At 38.7% G+C, this 21,650-nt stretch overlaps 1 protein-coding gene and 1 long non-coding RNA gene across 2 annotated transcripts in view; one reads left to right on the forward strand and one right to left on the reverse strand.

The window, feature by feature from the left end:
- The window catches only part of Ccdc34 (coiled-coil domain containing 34), a 142,976-nt gene that overhangs the window by 51,506 nt on the left and 69,820 nt on the right, over positions 1–21,650 (forward strand). Inside the window, exon 7 of the mRNA XM_070031770.1 lies at positions 11,032–11,113. Within this exon, the coding sequence (XP_069887871.1) occupies positions 11,032–11,113 (82 nt within the window). The remainder of the gene's footprint in view (positions 1–11,031; positions 11,114–21,650) is intronic.
- On the reverse strand, positions 2,860–7,503 carry LOC138834032 (uncharacterized). Its single transcript, XR_011373990.1, has 3 exons — positions 7,383–7,503; positions 4,175–4,246; positions 2,860–3,019 (listed from the first exon to the last, which is right to left on the reverse strand). It is a non-coding gene; the product is annotated as an uncharacterized lncRNA (long non-coding RNA).

Below are 21,650 nucleotides of genomic sequence, written 5' to 3' on the forward strand. Positions count from 1 at the left end.
GTCATTCCTAGTTGAATCTCTTATTTCCTGTCTCAAGTTGGAGCATAGAGTTTATTGAATCCTTTGACATGGTCAGAAAAGAAGAGTGATCAAGGAATGATTTCAAGGCCTGTGAAAAATCATGTCTTTTCTAATGACTAATTGGTAAGCCATGATTTTGAATTCCAATTTAGAGCAAATCAAAACTTTGAGATTAGGGCTGTAAAGCTTGTAGAAAGAGAGAACAGAATAAAACAAGACCTGTTTTGTTTTGTTTTGACTTTAAATCCTCTGTGTATATATTCTTTCTCCTTACCACAAGGGAGCCCGTTGGCTATGATATATGTTTCTTCAGGTATAGAACAACTTCAGGTTTTTCTTGAATAATCTCAGGACAGCTTCATGTTTGGTATTACTAAATACTACTTAAAACATTAATTTGACTCATTTTATGTTGCTTTAAATCTGCTATTATTTTATAGGCTACCAGATTAGAAATGACCTTCAGGCGCAAGGAGTCCCAATTCTTCTTTCATATTTGTATTTCTACAAGCAGCCTCTGCTCAAAACACATTTGGTGATGGAGATTTTTACTATTTTATCTCTTGTTTTTTGACCAGTTCTGTGTGACTTTCCAAAACCTAAATCAATGTGGTCTCTCTGTGTTTTTTTTCCCCCCACTATCCCAGTTTTAGCCCTTTGTCTTGAATGGACTACAGGTACTTCATGCACATTGGTGGCAAAAAAATTGTCCAGACACAGCATCTGGGCTTCTCTGTCTTTGGCAACACATCATAAGGAAGTACAGCCTTAAATTTCTTTTTTTAAAAATTAATTTTACTTATTTTTTGATTGTGTAGTACTGAGAAATTGAACATAGGGCCTCATGCATACTAGGCAAGCACTCAATCACTAGGCCTAATTCTCAGCCCAGTCTTAAACTTCTGACTTGAGTAATAAAGGTTCAGAGTGACATTGCCAAAAAATTGCACAAGCCAGGCAAAATAGGACAGACAGTACTCTTAAGACTTTTCCTAGCTTGATTACAAAAAAAAAAAACCACTCCATCTTTCTTATATCCACTTAAGCCTTAAGGAAATGCAGGATGAGGATTCATGATTACTCATGAATTTTTAAACATCTACACCATTCAATTGGAATCTTAAAAATACCTCCAATTTCTTAAATATTTCTCTTTCCTTTACTTCTTAACCTATTGCACAAAGTTAAAGTGGGCAAAACTTGGCTTTCTTTTCCCCTGTTTGAGAACTTTCTCCTTTTCTTAGTTGGAAGTCCTGGAATTTGAACTCAAGGCCTCATGCTTGGTATGTGAGCATTCTATCACTTGACCCACGCTGCCAAACCCTTTGCTCTCCTTCTTTTTTTATGGTCCATGGTTGATCTGATCTCCTAGGTTTCTCCGTAGTGATATCTTTCTATTCCTTGGATGGTACATTACCTCTTCCTTCATCTAAAGTTGACCATTTCTTCTTTCTGATTCTCTCAGCAGATGGCTTTATACAACACAACCTTGGTTATTTGTGGCTTCTGATCGTCTTTTAAAAAATCCTTGACGGGGGGCTGGGAAGGTGGCTCAGTGGTAGAGTGCTTGCCTTGCATGCATGAGGTCCTGGGTTCGATTCCTCAGCACCACATAAGCAAAAAGAAAAAAGCCGGAAGTGGTGCTGTGGCTCAAGTGGTAGAGTGCTAGCCTTTAGCTGAAGAGCTGAGGGACAGTGCCCAGGCCCAGAGTTCAGGCCCCACGACCGCCCCCCCCCCCAAAAAAGAAAAATCCTTCACAATGTATAAGATAGCTAGTATTTTATCTGTTACCTCAGCATTATTATCTTTCAATTCTGCACAAAGGTTCCAGGTGTTCCTTAAGTAATGGTTTTATAGTAGGAAGGAACAGGAAGGCTAGAGTTAGAAAATGAGTTAGAAAATGTTTTGGTCTGGAGTCCCTTAGTACAATGTCCCATAACAGAGCTCTTTCCATAGATAGCACTAGTACTCTCTAAGCATCTGCAATAGCTCGTATGTCAGGTGATTAGTCATTACATCAGGTTGCTGTGATTCAGGTACTATGCCTAGGGCTCAACAGATACCTAGTTCACTGTTCATCATAAGCATGTGATGTAAAAAGAAGGATTTTTGTGTTAAAGATTAAACACACTGAAGTGCAGAGGGGTAAAGGTAATTTGCTTTGTAACGCAACAGCTCTTACATTGCAGAGAGAGGGCTGCCCTCTTTCCTCTGATTAACCAATAGAACCGAAGCCCAAGATGAATAAGACTTCCCAGACAAGCCCTAGTGTTTCCACCTTGAATGTAACCTTCCTACTTTGCATTGAAAACCTCCCTTTGCTGGGGATGGGAGGGTGGGGGAAGGAGGTGGAAAGCTTCCCTGGCTTCTGCATGCACAAGAATAACAACTATCTGTTATTTAATTATAAGGATTTATTATAAAATGGGAGGAGGGATACTAACAAATCCCATCTGGGCTAATTAAAAAGAACTGTGTTACTGAGTGTATGTGGTTTTTTTCTTTTTTTCAGGAGGGGAACAGTTTCAGCAACTTTTTGGCACATGAAGTCTGGCATGGTTTAATAGAATCTGGGTGATGGAGACATCTCTGCTATTTCTGACATAGCAAGCTGGTCCATCACCTTTAATAAGCGAGAAGCAATGTTTCTGTTCAGTGTCAGCCCTTTGTGAGTGGCTCTGTACCTGTGCCTAGATCCACATTTTTTAAAAAAGGATATCCTTGTGACAGTCTCTCTCCTTTTCTGTTTTTTTTTTTAACAAAGGCAATAAAAAGACACCAGAATGCTGCATTTTGAATAAGTGCATCAGTTTGCAAAAATTTATAGGGTTTCCCAGAGTGGCCACCCACAGAGGAAGTAACATCTGGTTGTCACAACAGGAAAGAGCTGTACTTGGGCACAGGGTGAAACAGAATGTTCCTCATGACTGCATGAAAGACACGTAGTTAGAATCAACCCTCCAGGCAGCAGATCTCTTCATGCTCAGGACAACTTGGCCTATGTACGGGATAAAAGTTTATAGGTGTCTTCGTCCTTATTTCTATGATACCTTAGCAATGGTGAAATAAACTTACACACTGACCAGAAAAATATGAGACCCTAGAGAGTTTCATATTTTCAATCACAAGGAGAATAAATTAGTATTTATGAAGTCTAGTGAAGAAGTATCTCTATTCTTCGAAATATATTACACTAAGCTCTGCTAGCTATGAAAGATAATTTTCATTCATGTATTCATGTATGCATTTATTGACGCATCCAATATTTACCATGTGTCCCCATGAACCAGGATCTGTGTTACATACAGTACATGAAATACAAAGAGATGTAAGAGACTTTCTTCCCCAAGGAAGGTGATAGGAAGTGAATGAATAGCCACAGATTTAAATAACTGAGATGTAGTATGTTTACAGGAAGCATGAGAAACAGCATTAACCAGCCTGCAGGCATCCATGGAGATGCTTTCTAAACTGGTTTACTGTATGGCTAGAAGTTTTTCAGAATTCTGTATTTACAAAAAAGTGCCTCCATCATGTAACAAGAAAGAAACCCAATAACTAAGTAGACATTGTATATACAGAGGGTGGAGAGGAGATTACAGGGATGGAAGGTGAAGAATGGTAGAATAAGAATTTCAACATATAAACTGGAATGTTCAAGAATGAGTACAGGCCAGTGTAGCCTCTGGCTTTAGGTGACTGAGCTTAGGACATCCACAACTTCCTAGGTGTGTGGAGCAGAATTAATTGCTTAGTATTTCTCAGTCCCTGTGCTTCTTAGGACGTTCAGGTTGCAATGAGGGCACGTGTGCAAAGCACTCTGCTTAAGGCCTGGTTTACTAGGCTGTTAATAAATGTGAACTCCTATCATCCTAATTCTGTTAGCATCATCAGCAATGTTCTTTCATGATTATCCTTTTAAACCCCTTGAATTGTATGTCCCTAAATCTTGTCTGCACAGAAAAATAGAGAAATGAGGACAAAATAAACTTAACCAATATATAAACATAAATGTAAAAAGATAATGCCAATAAATATGAAAAAAACCATAAATATGATAGGAAAGATTACTTATCAGACTACCTCAAGAAGAAATAGAAATAGTAGTACAACTTAATCATTAAAGAGGAGGAAGCATTCTTTAAAAGTTTACCTTCTTATCTAGTCCTGATGGTTTTGGCTGAATATTTAAGGAAGAGATACTGCTCTACTACTGCCAATTTCACTGAAGAATAAAAGTAAAGAATTGTTCCCCACTCAGACAAGGAGAAACAGAGATTGCAAATCAGACTTACTTATAAATATATATGCATACATAAGCAAAAGATTAGATGTCCCTGGGTTATCATCTTACTTTTTTTTCATCTGGACCTCTCCATGTTTATATCTTGCAGGTTACTGACTTCTATATCAGACTGTACCAAATATTGCTATAACCAGAAGAGAAATCTTTGTAGAAGCTCTGGAGGTCTAAGATAGTCATCATTTGACAGATAAAAACTAGATGATTCTGGGGGCTGGGAAGGTGGCTCAGTGGTAGAGTGCTTGCCTTGCATGCATGAGGCCCTGGGTTTGATTCCTCAGCACCACATAAGCAAAAAGAAAAAAGCCGTAAGTGGCACTGTGGCTCAAGTGGTAGAGTGCTAGCCTTGAGCTGAAGAGCTGAGGGACAGTGTCCAGGCTCAGAGTTCAGGCCCCATGACCGGACCCCCCCCCAAAAGAAAAAAACCAAACCAAAACGACAACAACAAAACTAGATGATTCTGGATTTATGTTGATCACTGAGGTGAAGGGCACTTTCAAAAAAAATTTTAAGCATCATTTCTCAAAATGATATATGTCTGGCTTCTTGGCTGAGTAATTACAATTTTTTTTGCCTGTCCTAGGGCTTGAACTCAGAGCCTCTGGGCCTCAGGGCCTGGGTACTGTCCCTAGTTCTGTTTGTGCTCAAAGCTAGCACTTTACCACTTGAGCCACAGTGCCACTTCCAGCTCTCTTGAATAGTATACTAGAAATAAAAATCTCATGGGGACTTTGCTGCCTGGGCTGGCTTCGAACCCTGATCCTCAGGGTAGCTAAGAGCCCTTACTTTGAAAAGGCAAGCTCTCTAAACTCAAACGCTTCCACATCACAAAAAGAACTGTTACCACGTACCTCTTAAGCAGAAGCACGAGCTGTTTTGCTCCAACCATGGCAAAGTTCAGAAGGTCAGACGTGACCACAGTATCCCCTGTTATTTCAGGACTCACATACATTTGCCTTGGCTCCCTTTCCCTGGCATTTGGTTTCTGTTATTTTTCTATGGGTTTGGCTTGCAGGAAATCAATGACACACTTCTTTTTTTTTTTAAAATAAGAAATGGAGTTTATAAAGATGAAGAGGTGGTTGGGCACAGAGCAGGCAATGTGCTCTCAGTCTGAGTTCAGCAGCATGGGCCTGTGTAGACAAGGCCAATAGGAGTAATGACCAAGGCAGAGAGAATGCTGTTCCAGCACCCAAGGCTGGCAGACCTCTCCTCCTTGCTTCCCAGCCAGGTTCCACTGTGGCTCAGCTGCCACAGATTGGGGTACTTACTAAGGCCCAAACTAAACTCCCAGAAAAGATGAAGGCTTCATTTAGTGAATTATTTTCCCTGGTAGCCTCTATTACAACTGATGGTTTTCATTTGGAAGAGGTGGTGATTGTCCCTTGAAGTGGCTGATTTAGGCTATGCTCTGAGCTCTCTGCAGAATGTGTGTCTGGGAAACAGATCTTTATATAAAATATGATCAAGATTGCTACTGTGGGGTTAAACTGACAACAGAGACCTAAGGGACAGGTGTTAGCATTGATGTCATACTGTAGAAAAGATGGTAGGTTGGGGTGGAGGGATGCAACAAGTGCTGTGGTAACCAAACTTCTTTGCATATGGGATCAACTGGAGAGTTCCCGAAACTCTCAATAGCTAGGTTCCTCCTTGAAAGGCTGTGACTGAATTGGTCTAGGTAGTTACCTTGACTTTGAAAGTTTTGAGAAATTAACAGGGGATTTGGGAACTTGATCATGCATGCAATGGTCAATATCCTAAAGTGAAATTATACAGCTCTCGTTTGAATCTCACCTTCAACAACTAATAGCTATGTGGCTTTGAGTTATTACACTTTTGGGGGCCTCAGTTTTCTTATTGGTAATATGGGGGTTCTCTTCTCTCCTGGTATGGTCACCATGAAGAATGAGTATAAATATTAAAATGTTACATCCAGAATCAGAGAGTGAGGTAGCAATCCATTTTATGTTTGTTTCTAGCTATATGCCTATCAGTTAGGCTTTATCAGTGAGGTGTGACTCCTGTGGGTTTTAGAGTCATGATCCTGGGTTTGAATCCTTACACTGTGGTTTGATCTCGAGCAAGTATATTTACTGCTGTGCCTTCATCCCCCTTGTTAATAAAATGGGTATTTATTCTTACTCTATTGGTTTGATGAGACAATTATCATACACTTAGCCTGTAGGATGAGTAATATGAAACTGCTATTCCTTGAGAGGTTAAAAGTGTGGGAGAATGTTAGCAATTTTGTGTTTGACTTAACATTAAGTTTTTAGGAGTATTAGTAGGAATACCTGTAATTATTAATCAGTATATGACTTTAAGAGAATTACTTTACTTCAGAGGGTCTTAGTTTCTCCATCCATGAAATAGGACATAGTAAGCTTCTACCTTTCTGGCTGAGCTTCTTGGTCTGTACCTGTAGCACTGGCTAGTAGAGAGGGTGAGGTGGGAGGAGTTGAGGAGTGGCACCCAGGAGTTTGAGGTCAACCTGACCAAGATATAGAGATACTGTCTCAAAAAATACTTTGCCTTCTTTATCAAATCGCTCTGTGGTTTCATTGGTTTAAATGGGATGATGTTGATCTTGGCAAAAGATGAGGAAATGACCATTTAAAATATTCTAAGAAACTGGGCATCTCCTGTGCATAAAGATAAATATTGATTCTGAGAGAGTGAGAGGAGTATGCTTTCACAGTGTGAAAATTGGGGTGAAATTTGGGAGGGGGGATTGAATCACGTAGGGGTTGGCCTTTGTAATTTAGACAGGAAATGACTCTATGGGCCTGCTTGAATTCAGTACCACTCAGTACCACAGAGGACAGAAGGGTGAAGCCCAGGGTAACTAACATTTGTGTAATAATGCTTATCCCATTCTGGCCTCTGCTCAAGTTCCCTATATGTGTGACCTCATTTTATCCCCAGAAAGTCCTGTTGCTCTCCTAGCTTTTCACTGAGGAAACTGATGCACTGTATTAGTTAGTCTCCTGATGGCTGTGACAAAATGCCTGTCAGAAAGAACTTAAGAAAGGAGGAAGGATTTGTTTTAGCTCACTGTTTCCGAGGATTTGGACCTTCATGGCTGAGAGGGTGTGGTAAAGCTGAGGTGGCATCCAGTGAGTGGGGAGGGGGAAGAAGATGGGGAGAGACAAAAGGGGGCAGAGCAAGTTATAACTTTAAAGGATATGCCTCCAGAGGCCTACTCCCTCCAAGTGGGGCCTCTCCCCTACTTTTCACCACATCTCAATAATGCTGTTCTATGACTCCATCAATGATCATTGTCTTCTAATGCCCTCGAAGACACACCCAGAGGTGAAATTTACTTAGTCTCCTACCCATTCTAAATCCAGCCAACTTGACACTTAAGTTTAACCATCCTAAACACAGATTATTAACCATCACACATTATTAATATGTGTTTAAATGTAACAACACAAGGCATTAAAAGCATAATTGTGAAGATTGTTTTAAGTAAATGCTCAAAATGATAACAGAATATAACATTAGAAGGCATTTTATCTAGAGCTCTTCTATGCTCTTCTGCTTCTCACTTTCAATATAGACTTTACTTATTTATTTATGTTCTTAATAATACATGAATGGTAAATATCTCACATAGAAAATCTCTCATGGTTTATGCTGAGGGCAGATTATTCCCACTTTAAAAAAAATTGTTTTTGGTTGTTAACCTCACTTTCATCCTGACATTTTGGGTGGCCTCGGATGAGCAAAATAACTTTCCCATGTCTCTAGTTTCTCCACCTATAACAGGGTTCTAATAATGCTTTCCCTTGAAAGCATGTGGTGGGGGCTAATTATCATAAAACTAATTTTTTTCTTTTGCTTCAGATGCAGACTAAAACCCCACAAGGCCACCCAGATTTCAGCCCTGTGGTAAAAGCTTGGCTTCTCTTGGACAGAGACAAGAGTATCGCTTCTTGGTGGGAATCCAAACCCTCTTGCTGTCTGCTCTTTGCATAGAGCAGTGCCAGATCACTTTTTTTCCCCACACACACCATTCTTTGGAGTGAGTTACCATAACTATCCTGTGGTCGACACGTAGGTGATATCATTGATTATAAAGTTACTGGGACACATTTTCAAGTAATTGAGGTTGTGAAGGCAGTGACAATGTCACTTGATATATTCATGGCCCAACAGAGAGACTACATAGAAAAAGATGACAGAAGATTGACCATTTTAGGATGGGAAAATGGCTCCAGTGGATTGTAAAACCTCATCTCTCCAGGTGTGGAGAAGGCCATTACCTGGGAACTTGTCTGGAATGTGGAATCCTAACCTCGCTATGGAACTACTGACCCAGAGTCTATGTCCTCTGGCAAAAGGAATCCATGAGTGTTTGGTATTCTATTAAAGCTAGAGAAACAGCACTCTGCTTGGAAGCATCACTGTTATTAAACTGCAAATGGTGGTGCTGGGCATCCTATGGAAGTGTACAGATATGAAAGTCCATGTTCTATCTTCTTGCAGCAGGTAAGGTCTGAGTTATTGTTGAGCTGCAAACTGAATAAGGTAGAGAGTTTGAGCATTTCTACTGCAATAGAGTACATTTTTCTCAGCGCAGCAAATTTCTTCATTAAAGCAGATTTTTATTGTGGTGCTTGTAATTTTGTTACATTTTGATTTTCTGCTTTGGTTTTTAAAAAGCTCAAGAAAAGGGAGAGAGTAAGAGTAGAGAGAAAAGCAAGAGAATGAAAAGAAGGCAAAGGAGAGAATAGCAAACATCTGAGCAAATAATTTCTTCTTAGGTTAGTTACCTATCCTGGCAAATGGGTGTTGCATGAATATTTAAGGACTGATATGCATTCACATATTTTATAGAAATCATTTAACAATATCAGTGAAATAGGATACTAGTGTATTTGTTACTTTTTTCCTTTTAGTTTTACTTATTTCTACAGACTGTTGAAATGATCAAACCAGAATGAAGTATATATTGGTTTTGTCATTTGAATGAAGTTCCAAGCACTATTGAGCTATTTAGCTTACTCCTTTTATAACTAGAATGATCTTTGATGTAAGTTGAACTTAATGAATTACTTTATCTAGACATTTGCTCATAAATGAGTGATATATTTAAAAAAGACAACCAGACATTTGTTGGTTCCTCAAGGAGGTACACAAAAACCTTCTGGGACTTACTTTTATAAAAAAAAATACAGCTCATCTAGGTGCTGGTGCTCATACTGATAATCCCAGCTATGCAGGAGGTTGAAATCAAAGAAGGGTGTTCAAAGACAGAGGGCAGAAAATCCAGAAAGTTCAACCTCCAAGATAACCAGCAAAAAGCAGGATTGGAAGCATGGCTCAAGAGCATCAGTGGAGTAAGCAAGCCAAGCAAGTGTAAGGCCTTGAATTCAAAGCCCAATACTGGCCAATAAATACATAACAAACAAACAAATAAATATATCTGTACCTCATCATGATTCTAGATACAATACAAGAAACAGAGTAGTTTCTTAACTGCCTCTTGGACCTTTTGGTCTTGGGTCACTAATCTTGAAATACAGTTCCCTTGCCTGTCATGCTGTGAGAAACCCAAGTCATTAAAGAAACTTTAGGCAAGCAATTTGGTTGTTAGTCTAGCTGACAGTCACAGTCAGCTGTCAGCTTATGAAGGAACCATTAGGATATCAATCTGGCTCATGACTACCACCATAACAGAGAATCCAAATGAAAACCACCTGACAAATCTCAGTCAACCCACAAAACTGAAAGGTAATAATAATAAAAAATTCTGAGGCACTAAGCTTTGCACTGATTTGTTAAATACTGTCATGATGGACTGAAAGTTTGTATTCTCCCTCAAATAAGGGAAGAAACCTTTCCTTGGATGATGCTCACTAATTATTTCTTTTCTGGGTTATCAGTTCCTGGGTAGACTACAGATTACCTCTGAGCCATTGTGAGTATCCAGTACTTTCTTTGATATAGTGCCTAAATTCTGAGTAAACTCACAAAATACAAAGCAAAGGATAGTTGGGCCTCAGTAGGTCTTCCATGTGTCTTGACTATTGCTTGATTATTTTTCTTCCTGTCTGCTTATCACTTTGGGTCTGTGATCTATATTCCATCTTACATAGTTCTCTGGGCCACAGGGCAATGCTGGAAGGCACCCATCTACCTGAACACATCCTTGTTATTCTCTTTGGTGATATTTCTCTTTTCCCTTCTTGAAATCCATTGGACTGCAGGCCAACATCACCTGGGACCTTGTCAGAATGCAAAAGTTCAGAACCTGCCCCAGATCTCCTGAAATGGAATCTTCATTTTTACCAAGATTCTAGGATTCAGTTGTCAAGCATCGGTGAATGCCAGGACACTGACAAAGGAATTGATCATGTGTCGTCAAATCTTTCATACCAGCTATCCATGGATGCTTCCCATCAGTGTGATTACAGCAGACACTCCATTCCCTTGGTTTATAGAGGGGACTAGGGTGGACCAAGTGGTGATGTGAGAAGTTTGGATGCTTAGATGGGGTGGGTCCAGCTTTTCTTGTGATGTTTAGTCATGGATGTAAATGTCTTGATAGATATCAAGTCTCTTCTTGTTTGTAAAGTAATGGTAAATGTGGTTTGTGGTTTCAGGACCTGTTACATATTGTCAGATGCCAGGCTGAGGACACCATTGGTTTCAGTTGGCTCAGAATAGGACATCATTCTATTTGTTTTTCATCCTAGGGAACTACAGAAGGAGGTGAAGGTCATCCACAAAAAGGTACAAAGAAGGGTCACAAGTCCTGGATTTCTTGGAGCAGCCCAGGTCAGTATTTATTTACCAGAAAAAAAATTATTGATAGTACTAATTTCACTTTCAAGAGTGTCTCAATTTGAGCAATAACATGTGGGTCACATTAGAAATAATAGATTCCTGGGGCCAAGCTTGCCTCTCTTTTGGGACTCAGTAAAAATGAATCTAGCAAGCTAGTTTAATAAATATTCTTGATATTATATGTTGCTAAGGGCCCTAGTAAAGGAAAAGACTCATTCAATGAATGACTGTGATACTAAATATTTGAGAGCACTTTGGTCACATGAGTATTTATAAATATATTTTTGATTTTCAATTGACACATAGTAATGTGTCATATTTACCTTTTACCTTGTGACATTCCAATATGTTTTCAGTGTTTTATCAGAACTTAATCATGGACACATCTATCACCATAGACATTTATCATTCCTTTGTACTAGAAATATTAAAAATCCTGTCTCCTAGCTGTTCTGCAATATTCAACTAATTGTTGTCAACAAGTTACATAAAGATAGAGCACAGGAGAAGTTATTCTTCCTACCAAACTGCATACTGTATCCATTAACCTATCCTCTCCTTTTCCTACAACACACCCTTCCTAGCCTCTGCTAACCACACTTACATTCACTATTTCTTTGAGATCAACTTTTTAGCCTCTACCTGTAACTGAGAACATGGAATATTTGTTTTTCTGGGCCTGTCTTATTTTACTTAATATAATAACCTCCAGTCCTTTCTATGTTGGGGCAAATACAGAATTTTGTTGTTTTTTTAGGGTTGAATAATGTGTTCTTGTGTATCTCTATGTACTTTTCCTTTGTCCACTCAACTATTGACACACAGCTTAGCTATTGGGAATAGTGTTTCAATAAGCACAGAAGTTCAAATGTCTCTTAGACATACTGCTTTCAATTTCTGTGGTTAGAAAGCCAGTAGCAGAACTGAGGGCTTTGAAGGTAGCTCTATTTCTAGCTTTTTTTTTCAATACTGGGGTTTGAACTGAAGGCTTTGCATTTTCCAGGCAGACACTCTTCTACGTCTTCTACCCCACCAGCCCCTTTTGATACAGTAGTTCTTTTCAATATCAGGTATTGCTTTATGGTAAAGCTTTGATCTTCCCATTTTTGCTCTCCCTTGTTGCTTGATTATCAGACATGCACCACTATCCTCAGCCATTGGTTGAGATGGAGTCTAACTCTTTTTTTTTAAACTTTGTGCCACTCTTGGGGCTTGAACTCAGGGTCTGGGTGTTGACTCTGAGCATTTTTGTTCAAGATTAATAATCCTCTAACCACTTGAACCACACCTCCTTTTTCTGCTTTTTGGTGATTAATTGGAGGCAAGAATCTCATGGACTTTGCTGCCTAGGCTGGTTTTAAGTCACAATACTCAGATCTTAGACTACTGAGTAGTTAGGATTACAGGCATGAATCACCAGTGCCTGGAAAATCATATTAGCACTTTCTTCCAGAGTAGCCTTAATTGCAGTCTCTTGATCTCTGCCTCCCAGTTGCTATGGTGCAGGTTGAGTGCTTGCTCTAGGATGTTTCCAGCCATACTCTTTTCCATAATGGCAGAACTCACATACTTTCCAACCAGTAACTGTGTAAGGGTTCCATTTTCCCCCAAATGTATTTTCATAGTCTTCATTTAGCAATGAATAATTTCTAGAGTATAATATAAGGAACTTAGCATGTATTGAAATATTTCTAGGCTAGTGCCAATGAGAAGATCATGTCCCATCATGTTGATGGAATCTCTAACTTCTTCTCTTAGTTGTCTTTTGGGTTATTACAGTCTCCATCAGGTCCAGAAGCATTTTCAACAGATTTGAACTTCCCTTGCTACTATGACAGAATGAAGAATGTATTTCTATAAATCTTGTGCTTTCTTTGGCCTTTGTGTCTCTAGCTTCATATTTACAACACTGAGAAGATGTTGCTTCTAAGAGGTGAGATGCCTTGCACTCTAGGTTGGAAGTTTAAAAACACTCATGAGGAAGTAAAGCATCTTTAGACAAATTTATTACACTGACATTCTGAAATTTAAAATGAAATTTAGGTGGTTAAAAGTGGGAAAACAGCCCCAAGGCACAACCTTAACAAAAGCCCTAGCATATTCATTCTGTGTATTTCTTGATGCCTATCCAGGACTTGGAAGTACATCACATGATCCTCAGCTCCAGGTTCTGGGGCTCCTCTTTGTACTTGAGCCTTGCACACCTACGGTGGAGCTCAGAAAAATACTTTTCTCCTGTCCCACCTGGATGCCACAAAGTAGACATTATGGTGGTTCTAATAAAGTTTCAGAGCCAGGTTTTGTTTATCGATCCTGGGCAGATGTTGGTAGATTTGGGGAGAGGGAACATAAATAATTGGCCTCTAGGAGATATGTCTATTTAAATGAAACTTATTGTGATGCTGTTTAGGGAAACTGGAATTTATTTTTCCAGTTATGGTTAGGTCTGACAGGTGTTAGATGTCTCTAAAGCCTTCATGAGTCATGACCCTATGTGAACTCACATTCTGCTTTTTTCTGTCTCTGCAGCACCACCATTCTTGCTTTACAACATGAAAATAGCTAAGTTGCTTAGTATGGATGCTTCTCTTGGAAAAGATATCTCTGATGAGTTTTGGGAAAGCACTTCACAAGCTCAAAAGCACCATGCACCTGGGAGGTGGGATTGCCTTTCTGAGGAATTTACTTCTAGAAGCTGATTTTCTAAACCTATTTCAAATGACAAAATAAAGCTTTTCTTTCAAAATGGTCACCTCCAAGCTTCTCCTTCTAGAAAAATCCCTGCCTAGATTTGTCACTGGAGCCAGCTTAGGAGAAATCCATGCAAGATTTGGTCTCTGCAAAATTTCACCTCATTTTGACCTGAACACTCCTTTCTGGCTTGGTACCCAGGCTTGTTCATCAGACTTTGGCAACAAACACCAGTTGACTTTTCCAGAAATCAAAATATCCATGGAAGGTTGTAATCTTGCCAGTATTGAGAAGATCCAATATAATATATGAGATTTTTTTTCCAGGCAAGTTCCAAAAAAGACACTGAGTTATTATTACGTGTTTTGGGCAAAGATCCAGTTTTAAAAGGTGACCATTACATGAGAGATAGTTCAACATTAATCAAAGAATCACCCAAACAAATGTGAAAAACAAAACAATACAAAAAACAGAACCCACTCTGACGAGAGCTCTGAAGGAGAGAAGTACTGCTGGAATTAGTACAAAGGAGAGCTCCTGCTAAGGAAGACCAGAAGGAGTAAGAGTAGAAAGAAAGAGGGCACATAGGCCTTACAAAGAGGGCATCACTTATTTAATGCCTTCATAGCAGGAAGATGATGGAGATTTGTAGGAACAGAAAGAAACATACTAGGGCTACAGCTCAGGAGACTAAAATGAGAAGTTATCAGTAATTACCAAATACTCATAAACTTCAACTCTCCTAAACAAGTCAGCTCCCTCTACTTACAGGACTTTTCCACCTCAAGATTTTGATCTTCATCCTAAAAGCAATGCTAAGCCACTGCAAGATTCAAAGTTAGGATGAGAATAAGGACCACACTTGCATTTTGAAAAGATCTTTCTGGTTTCACCATGAAGATAGGAATGGTGCCCTTTGCCTTAAATGCCAAGATGTCTAGTTTGATTGAGATCTTTATGCTCCCACCTCCTTTCTCTGCTCCTTCCTAGTACTCAGAACACATCTGGGCAGCAGCTGTAGAACTGGGATTCCTGAGGCTCTGGCTAATTTGTAGTATTATGGAGACAGTGCCTGGCAGTGGACTGCTCCCATTAGTGCTGCTCATGTTCTCATTGTAAGCTTGATGCTTTCCACATGCTCCTGTTTTATTCCAATCATCCTGGGGCTAAGCCAGTAATTAACTCTTTGGAGGAATTCAGTCCAACCTAGTGTCTTTCATTGCTGAAATTTACAGAAAAATTGTGGCTTGTGCATGTGAACCAATGGGAGAAATGCCTTGAACTCATGAGGGGCTTTGTTGTCATGTTTGTATATTTTCAGAAAGTCACGGAATCAGAAGGGCTTAAAGAGGTAGACATCTATCTGTGTCCTGTTGAGAAGTTTCTGGTTCTTTCTAGAGACTTGGATTACCAGCCCTTCAAGGATTCTATCCAGGATCTACTGTCTTCTTTCTATCTCTACTGTGGTCATCTGATCTGTCTTCTCTTGCTTAGACTACTGTAATGACCTTCTAGCCAGTTTTCCTGCTATGTCAGTCTTTCTGTAACCCATTCTCCACACCAAAGACAACATGACCTTTTCTAAAAAACAGCACTGAAGCCAGTAACCTACCTAAGCATCTTCAACACTTATTATTGCCTTTGGATTAAAATCCACACTCCTTACTGTGTCCCAAAGGCTCAGCTTTCTTCATACTTTCCAGCTTTCTCTCTCACCAATCTCCACCCCACACATGAGCTTAAGCCTGCTTGCGTTCTTTTGTTTTTTTTGCAGACACACAAGACATTTCTGTTCCAGAGCTGTTGCATAGAGAACTCTTCCTCTTTAGGTCTCTTTTGAAGTGTTACCTACACAGAAATATTTCCTGATGATATATGTACAGGGTTCCATCACACCAGTCTCAATTTCTGGCTCCTTTACTGGTTTGCTTTATAAGACAAGCTGGTTTTTTTTTTTTTTTTTAACTTTAATGGCATATTGGACTGTTTTTGTGCCAGCCTGTCTCTCTGGCCAAGATGTGACCCTGGAATATGGGGACTGTAATTAGCTCATTTACTGCTATATGGTTAGCACCCAACAGATAATACATATGTTCAATGAATGTTTGTGGAATAAATGAATAAATGATAATGGACTGCTTTTTGTTGAATGGCTACATGTTTTTTCATGAAGCAAATGTTTAATGTGAATCTTGCAGTTATGGTTTCCTCTCATAATGGGACTCTTGAGAATTCCTTTGGCATAGTGAAGACTTATGTAAAGATTATTATGTCCATTCTAAAGCCTCTTTTCTCTAGACAAAAATATGTCATTGAGCTTTTGCCATCTGCAATGCCATCTTCTTAATCCATCCTCTTGTTCTTTCAGGCTACCGAATTCCTTTCGTGTTTATAATCTGTCATCTAACAGTGGTCATACATCTCATCTACAGGTCCATGTACAATTTCCTAAATATAACCTATGTTCTCATTCCGTTTATAAGCATATATATGGAATGTCCCAAGAGTCCTTCCTTCAGGCACTCATAATTTAATGAGTCCATGGGAAAACTAGCAAAGACCTTTGCATTAATTGCATTTGCAGAGAGCAAAAAGTTAAATACTCTAACCATTTTGAAGCCATTTTGATGACATTTTCAATCAGATGTCTTGCCTACTCCAACAAACTTGCAAATTGTAATACATAATACAGTTCATGGTCATTTGCATGGTGGTTATCAAGACTATGTAGTTATATAAAGTTATGATTCTGCTATGTGATATATGGTAAATGGAAAAAGTACAATGTCAAATTTTGAGCAAATTTTCTTCATTTCAGAATATGTTCTTTTCACATTTATAATGAAAAACATACATTTCTAAGAATACTTACATTCCTCTGGTGAAAATCAGTACTTTCTATTAAAGAGCCTTGCTTGCTTATAGAAATAAAGATCAAGAAGTATTTTGTAGTAACAGAAGGCCAATAAGCTTTTGGGCACTGGGAAACTCAAACTCCTGTCATTTTATTTTCACTTTTCTTTGATGTGCATTGCACATGTTAAGGAACTATTCTACCACTGAGCTATACCCTCTCCTGAATACTCTTCTGTTTTAAATACTCCAGGAACCCAAAATATATTTAAACCCTATTTCTAAAGTCCTTTGTTTTGAATAATACTCTCTTCTTTGTAGCTTATTCTTTTTTGTCTTTGTCAGGTGTGGGGCTTGAACTCAGGGCCTGAGTGCTGTCCCTGAGCTCTTTTTCTCAAGGCTAGCGCTCTACCACTTTGAACCACAGCCCCACTTCTGGGTTTTGAGTGGTTAATTGGAAATAAAAGTCTCACGGGGACTTTTCTGCCTGAGCTGGCTTCGAACTGTGATTCTCAGATCTTAGTCTTTTGAGTAGCTAGGATTACAGGCATGAGCCACTAGTGCCCAGCTTGTAGTTTTTCTGAGGAAATAATGTGAAATGGATATGGATATTTACATGTTAAAAATTTTCCCTTCTACCTTTTCTTCTGCTACCTTGATTTCATGATGTCTCAACTACTAATTTACCTCCTTTTTCAATTATCCTAGTCTATAGCAAATTTCTGTTTTTTTTATTTCGTTATTTCTGTTTCATCATACTGTAAAACTAATTTTGGTCACCACAATAACCTACAAAGTTCAGAAAATATAAAGAAAAAAGAAAATATCACTTCTGTTCAACCATCTAGAAAAGACCCTCATATTTTAAAAAGAATTCCTTTGGTTTAAGGAGTTTCTGGGTGGTAATGCCTTTGTCTCTCCTGTTTTTTGTTTGTTTTTGTTTGTTTTATTCCAAACTAACCATGATCTTTAAATTCCTAAAGTGAAAAGGGTGTTTTATTGGTGAATAATTGCTTTTTGAGCATTTTCTTAGAAAGGCTAACAAGAAGAGGGCTGTTTCCCTTCTTCAAATGAACCCAGTAAGCAACAACTCACTCTGTGCCCTTAGAAATGCATCCTATCCTATCATCAAGGTCCCATGTGGAGAAGAACTTAACATTAGGCTCCCATTTCTTTATTCACTTATGCATCTCAGTCCTCACTTCCCACTCCTAGGCATTTCTCCAACTCCCAGTGATGTTTATTAGGGACAGGCCACCCAGCTAGTCCATGTCTCTTCTGAATCCCTATTATACTTTATTGTCTCTTCTTCTTCTTGACTCTTTCCAGCCTTGCATTTTTCCTTAGTTGCTTGTTATAAAGATGGCTAGTGTTTCATTCAGACATGACTCCAAGGGCCAAATCTCAAAAGAATCTCATTTAATTGGAATACCTGCAGACCCTAAGGCTGTTATATTTTACTGTAAATGTGTGCTTAAAACTAATCTGATTTTTAAAAAAAATACTATATCCAAGATAACTGCTTCTTCTTTCATGTTTCCATAATAAAATCAAAAGAACATAATGAAACTTTCCATAATTTGTGAAGTACTTGCAGATTCAGAATTCTAGACAAAGGTACTCATTTCTAACACTTGATGACTGAAACAAGAATACAGGATCCAAAGTTTTACCATTACTCTTCAGTCTTGATCCTGGAGATCTGACCTTCTGTCAACAACATTACTCAAGGTGGGAAAATTTGTAGAAATGCTGATGAAAGAAATGAGAAAGGATGATGTCAGTAAGACCAGGGAAACCCAGAGTCATAACAGGTCTTCATTCATGTGATATCCAGACTGCAGGAGACCCAGTGGGGGAGAGGTCCATTACTTGAGGTTTATAGAGATGTAGGAACCAAGTGCAACCTTTTAACAGGGCAAAGAGCAATGTTTTGCTATGCCAATCTCAGGAATCTTGTGGTAGAAACTCATTACATTGTGGTCTCCCTTGACTTCCATCTTTTCTCTTTGAAATCACTATAAAGGTGTGATTAAGAAGTTACTTTTGAGAAATGGGAGAAAATAGAGAATAAAGTCTTGTAACAGAAAAAATTTAGGTTGGGCACCAGTGGCTCACGCCTGTAATCATAACTATTCAGGAGGCTGAAATCTGAGGATCATGTCCATGAGACTCTTAGCTTCAATTAACCACCAGAAAACCCAAAGTGGCAATGTGGCTCAAAGTGGTAGAGTGCTTGCCTTGAGCAGAAAGTGCTCTGTGTGCACAGACCCTAAATTCAAGCACCATGATTAATCACTCATTACCTTACTCATGTAACTGTAACATCTCTGTAAAGTATCTTTGCAATAAAAACAGCAACAAATATTAAGTTGCTGGAAAAGTTAACGCACATTTGGATTCTATCTTGACCACTAATTTCCTGAGTAACCTTGAGAAATTGCTTATTCTCTCTGGTTTTCTCTTTTGTAATGAAGACATTCATACTTTCCTTATAAAATTGCTCTGAAGATTAATTGAATTAACACAAGCAAAATACACAAAACAATTGTCTTTTTAAAATGTGAAAAAGGTTTTACACTTTGTTGTTGTTTTTTGTTTCTTTTCTTTTTGTTTTGTTTGTTCATTTATCTGTTTTGGGCAGGGCAGGGGGAAAGAAATGGAGGGACAGAGAACAGCAGTGGTACTCACTAGACATAATGTTGAAATGAACTACACAAGATGTGGGAGGGGATGAGAGAAAGGGTAAAATTGGGAAAGAGTCAGTGGAGAGCTGACATTATCAAAAAAGAAATGTACTTATTCCCTGACTCATGTAACTGTAACCCCTCTGCACAACACCTTTATAATAAAAGATAAACCATTTTTTAAAAATAAAATACTTGTCAAGTAGCAGTAATCCCAGGAAGAATGGTTAATGTTAAGAATAGTATGTAATTCCAGTAACTAAAGACTTCTAGTTGTAGTTTGGTATATCAAAGTGTTTGACACATCTTTTATATTGTCACAGTTTATTTGTTCAGAATACATCTGGATACAATACAGGGACTCAATAAGTCTTAGTTGCTGTATCCTGTGAGAGACTGAATTAAAATTTAATTGCTTGATTCTCCTTTTAGCCCTTCAGATTGCACAGCTTCTCTCATTAGTTACAAGGTTATTGTAGTAAATCTGATTAATGATGTAAACAACATTTCATGTATGAAAAATGGCAGATAACTCCCATAATGCTGAAATTGCCATTTATGTCATGAGTGTGTTTCTGGGGAAGAGATGCTTAATGATCTCAAGAGATTGATCTACTAAGTCAGCCTCCAGAAATGAACTCCAGGAAATGGAAACAAGAGGTTTTGGTGTGTTTTTTTTTGTTGTTTCTTTTTCTTTTTGTCTCATTTTTTCATTTATCTTTCTTCAGGAGGATAAAGAGGGGGCACAGAAATGGAGGGACGGGGTGAACAAATGCAGCAGTGGTGCATACTAGACATCATGTTGAAAATGAACTATACAATGTGGGGGGGATGGGAGGGAAAAACTGGGAGAGAGCTAGGGGTGGGATGATATTATCCAAAAAGAAATGTACTCATCACCTGACTCATGTAACTGCAACCCCTCTGTATATCATCTTTATAATAACACTAATTTTTTTTAAAAAAAGAATGATTACCTCCAGAGGATTGCAAGTTCTGATCAAAGAAGCAGTTTGCTTGGAGGGGATTATCAAGCTCTGCAAAAGTCTCTTACTCTACAAAGTTCTGTTTCCATTATATATGTCTTGCTCTTCTTGCTCTTATAATGAGCCCTACTTCCTAGTAGGTTTTCTTTTTTTTTTTTCCAGTCAGTTGTGGAACTTGAACTCAAGGCCTAGATGCTGTCTCCAAGCTCTTTTGTGTAAGGACAGCACTTTACCACTTTGAGCCACAGCTCCACTTCTGGTTTTTTGAAGTGGTTAATTGGAGGTAAGAGTCTCATGGGGACTTTTTTGCCTTGACTGGTTTTGCACCATGATCCAGTCCTCAGATCTCAGCCTCCTGAGGAGCTAGCATGAGCCACCATTGCTTGGTGTATTCTCATCTTCTTATCCATCTCTGTCTCTTTCTGGCAGAACATAGGTTTCAACTCGAGACCGTAAGTTCACTTAGCTTGACTGGTGCTCTATCACTTGATCCATGCCTCCAGCCTAGGTTTTTGCTAGAATCTCTTGGAATTTTCTTCATTGGTTTATTTTAAACTGAGTTGGTCCACATCTCAGCCTCCTGAGATAGCTAGAATTATAGGCATAAATACTAGTGCCCAGCTCCTTATCCAGTTAGCTTGATTGTGGGTTTGGCCAAGTGATTTCCTTTTTCTGAAGGGATAATAATTACATAATGTGGTCAGAGTTTTGATAAACATTTGCACTTGAGAGCGTGTCCTTTTGGAGAGCTTCCTTTTGGAATGAATCTAGGCTTCTTGCTGTAAGAGAGCTCAGGATAGAACAAGGAATGAAGAGAGATCATGTGGAGAGACCCTGAATAACAACAGCTGACTTGGACATTCCTTCCTCAGCTGAACTCACACTTGATTGCAGCATTAGAATGACCTCAGTTACATCGTCTGGAGTAGATGAGCCATCCAGCTATGCCTGGCCAACCCATGGACTTGCAATATATAACAACACATTGTTATTTTTTAAATACTTAATTTTTTAGTAGTTTAGCAATAGATAATGAATATATAATCTCTTTTCTACCTTCCTCTAGGATCCAGGGACAGACCAAATGGAAATATCCCTTGATATGTATTATTATTAGTATTATTATTTACAGTAGTCAGAGTCCTTGTTTGGCCTATGAGAAGGAGATCATTCAACCCCCTCAAGGGCCTTCACTTTACAAATGTAAATACTTGCTTCCTTTACCCATTATTACTTGGGTTGGTGATTTCTTGAGATAATTAGTTTCTTAAGTTCTCTGTATATTGTAGCTGTTAAGCCTCTGTCTGATGT

The sequence above is a fragment of the Dipodomys merriami genome, unplaced genomic scaffold (genome assembly GCF_024711535.1).
Source record: "Dipodomys merriami isolate MVZ:Mamm:240054 unplaced genomic scaffold, mDipMer1.0.p SCAF_21, whole genome shotgun sequence".
Lineage (NCBI taxonomy): Eukaryota > Metazoa > Chordata > Mammalia > Rodentia > Heteromyidae > Dipodomys > Dipodomys merriami.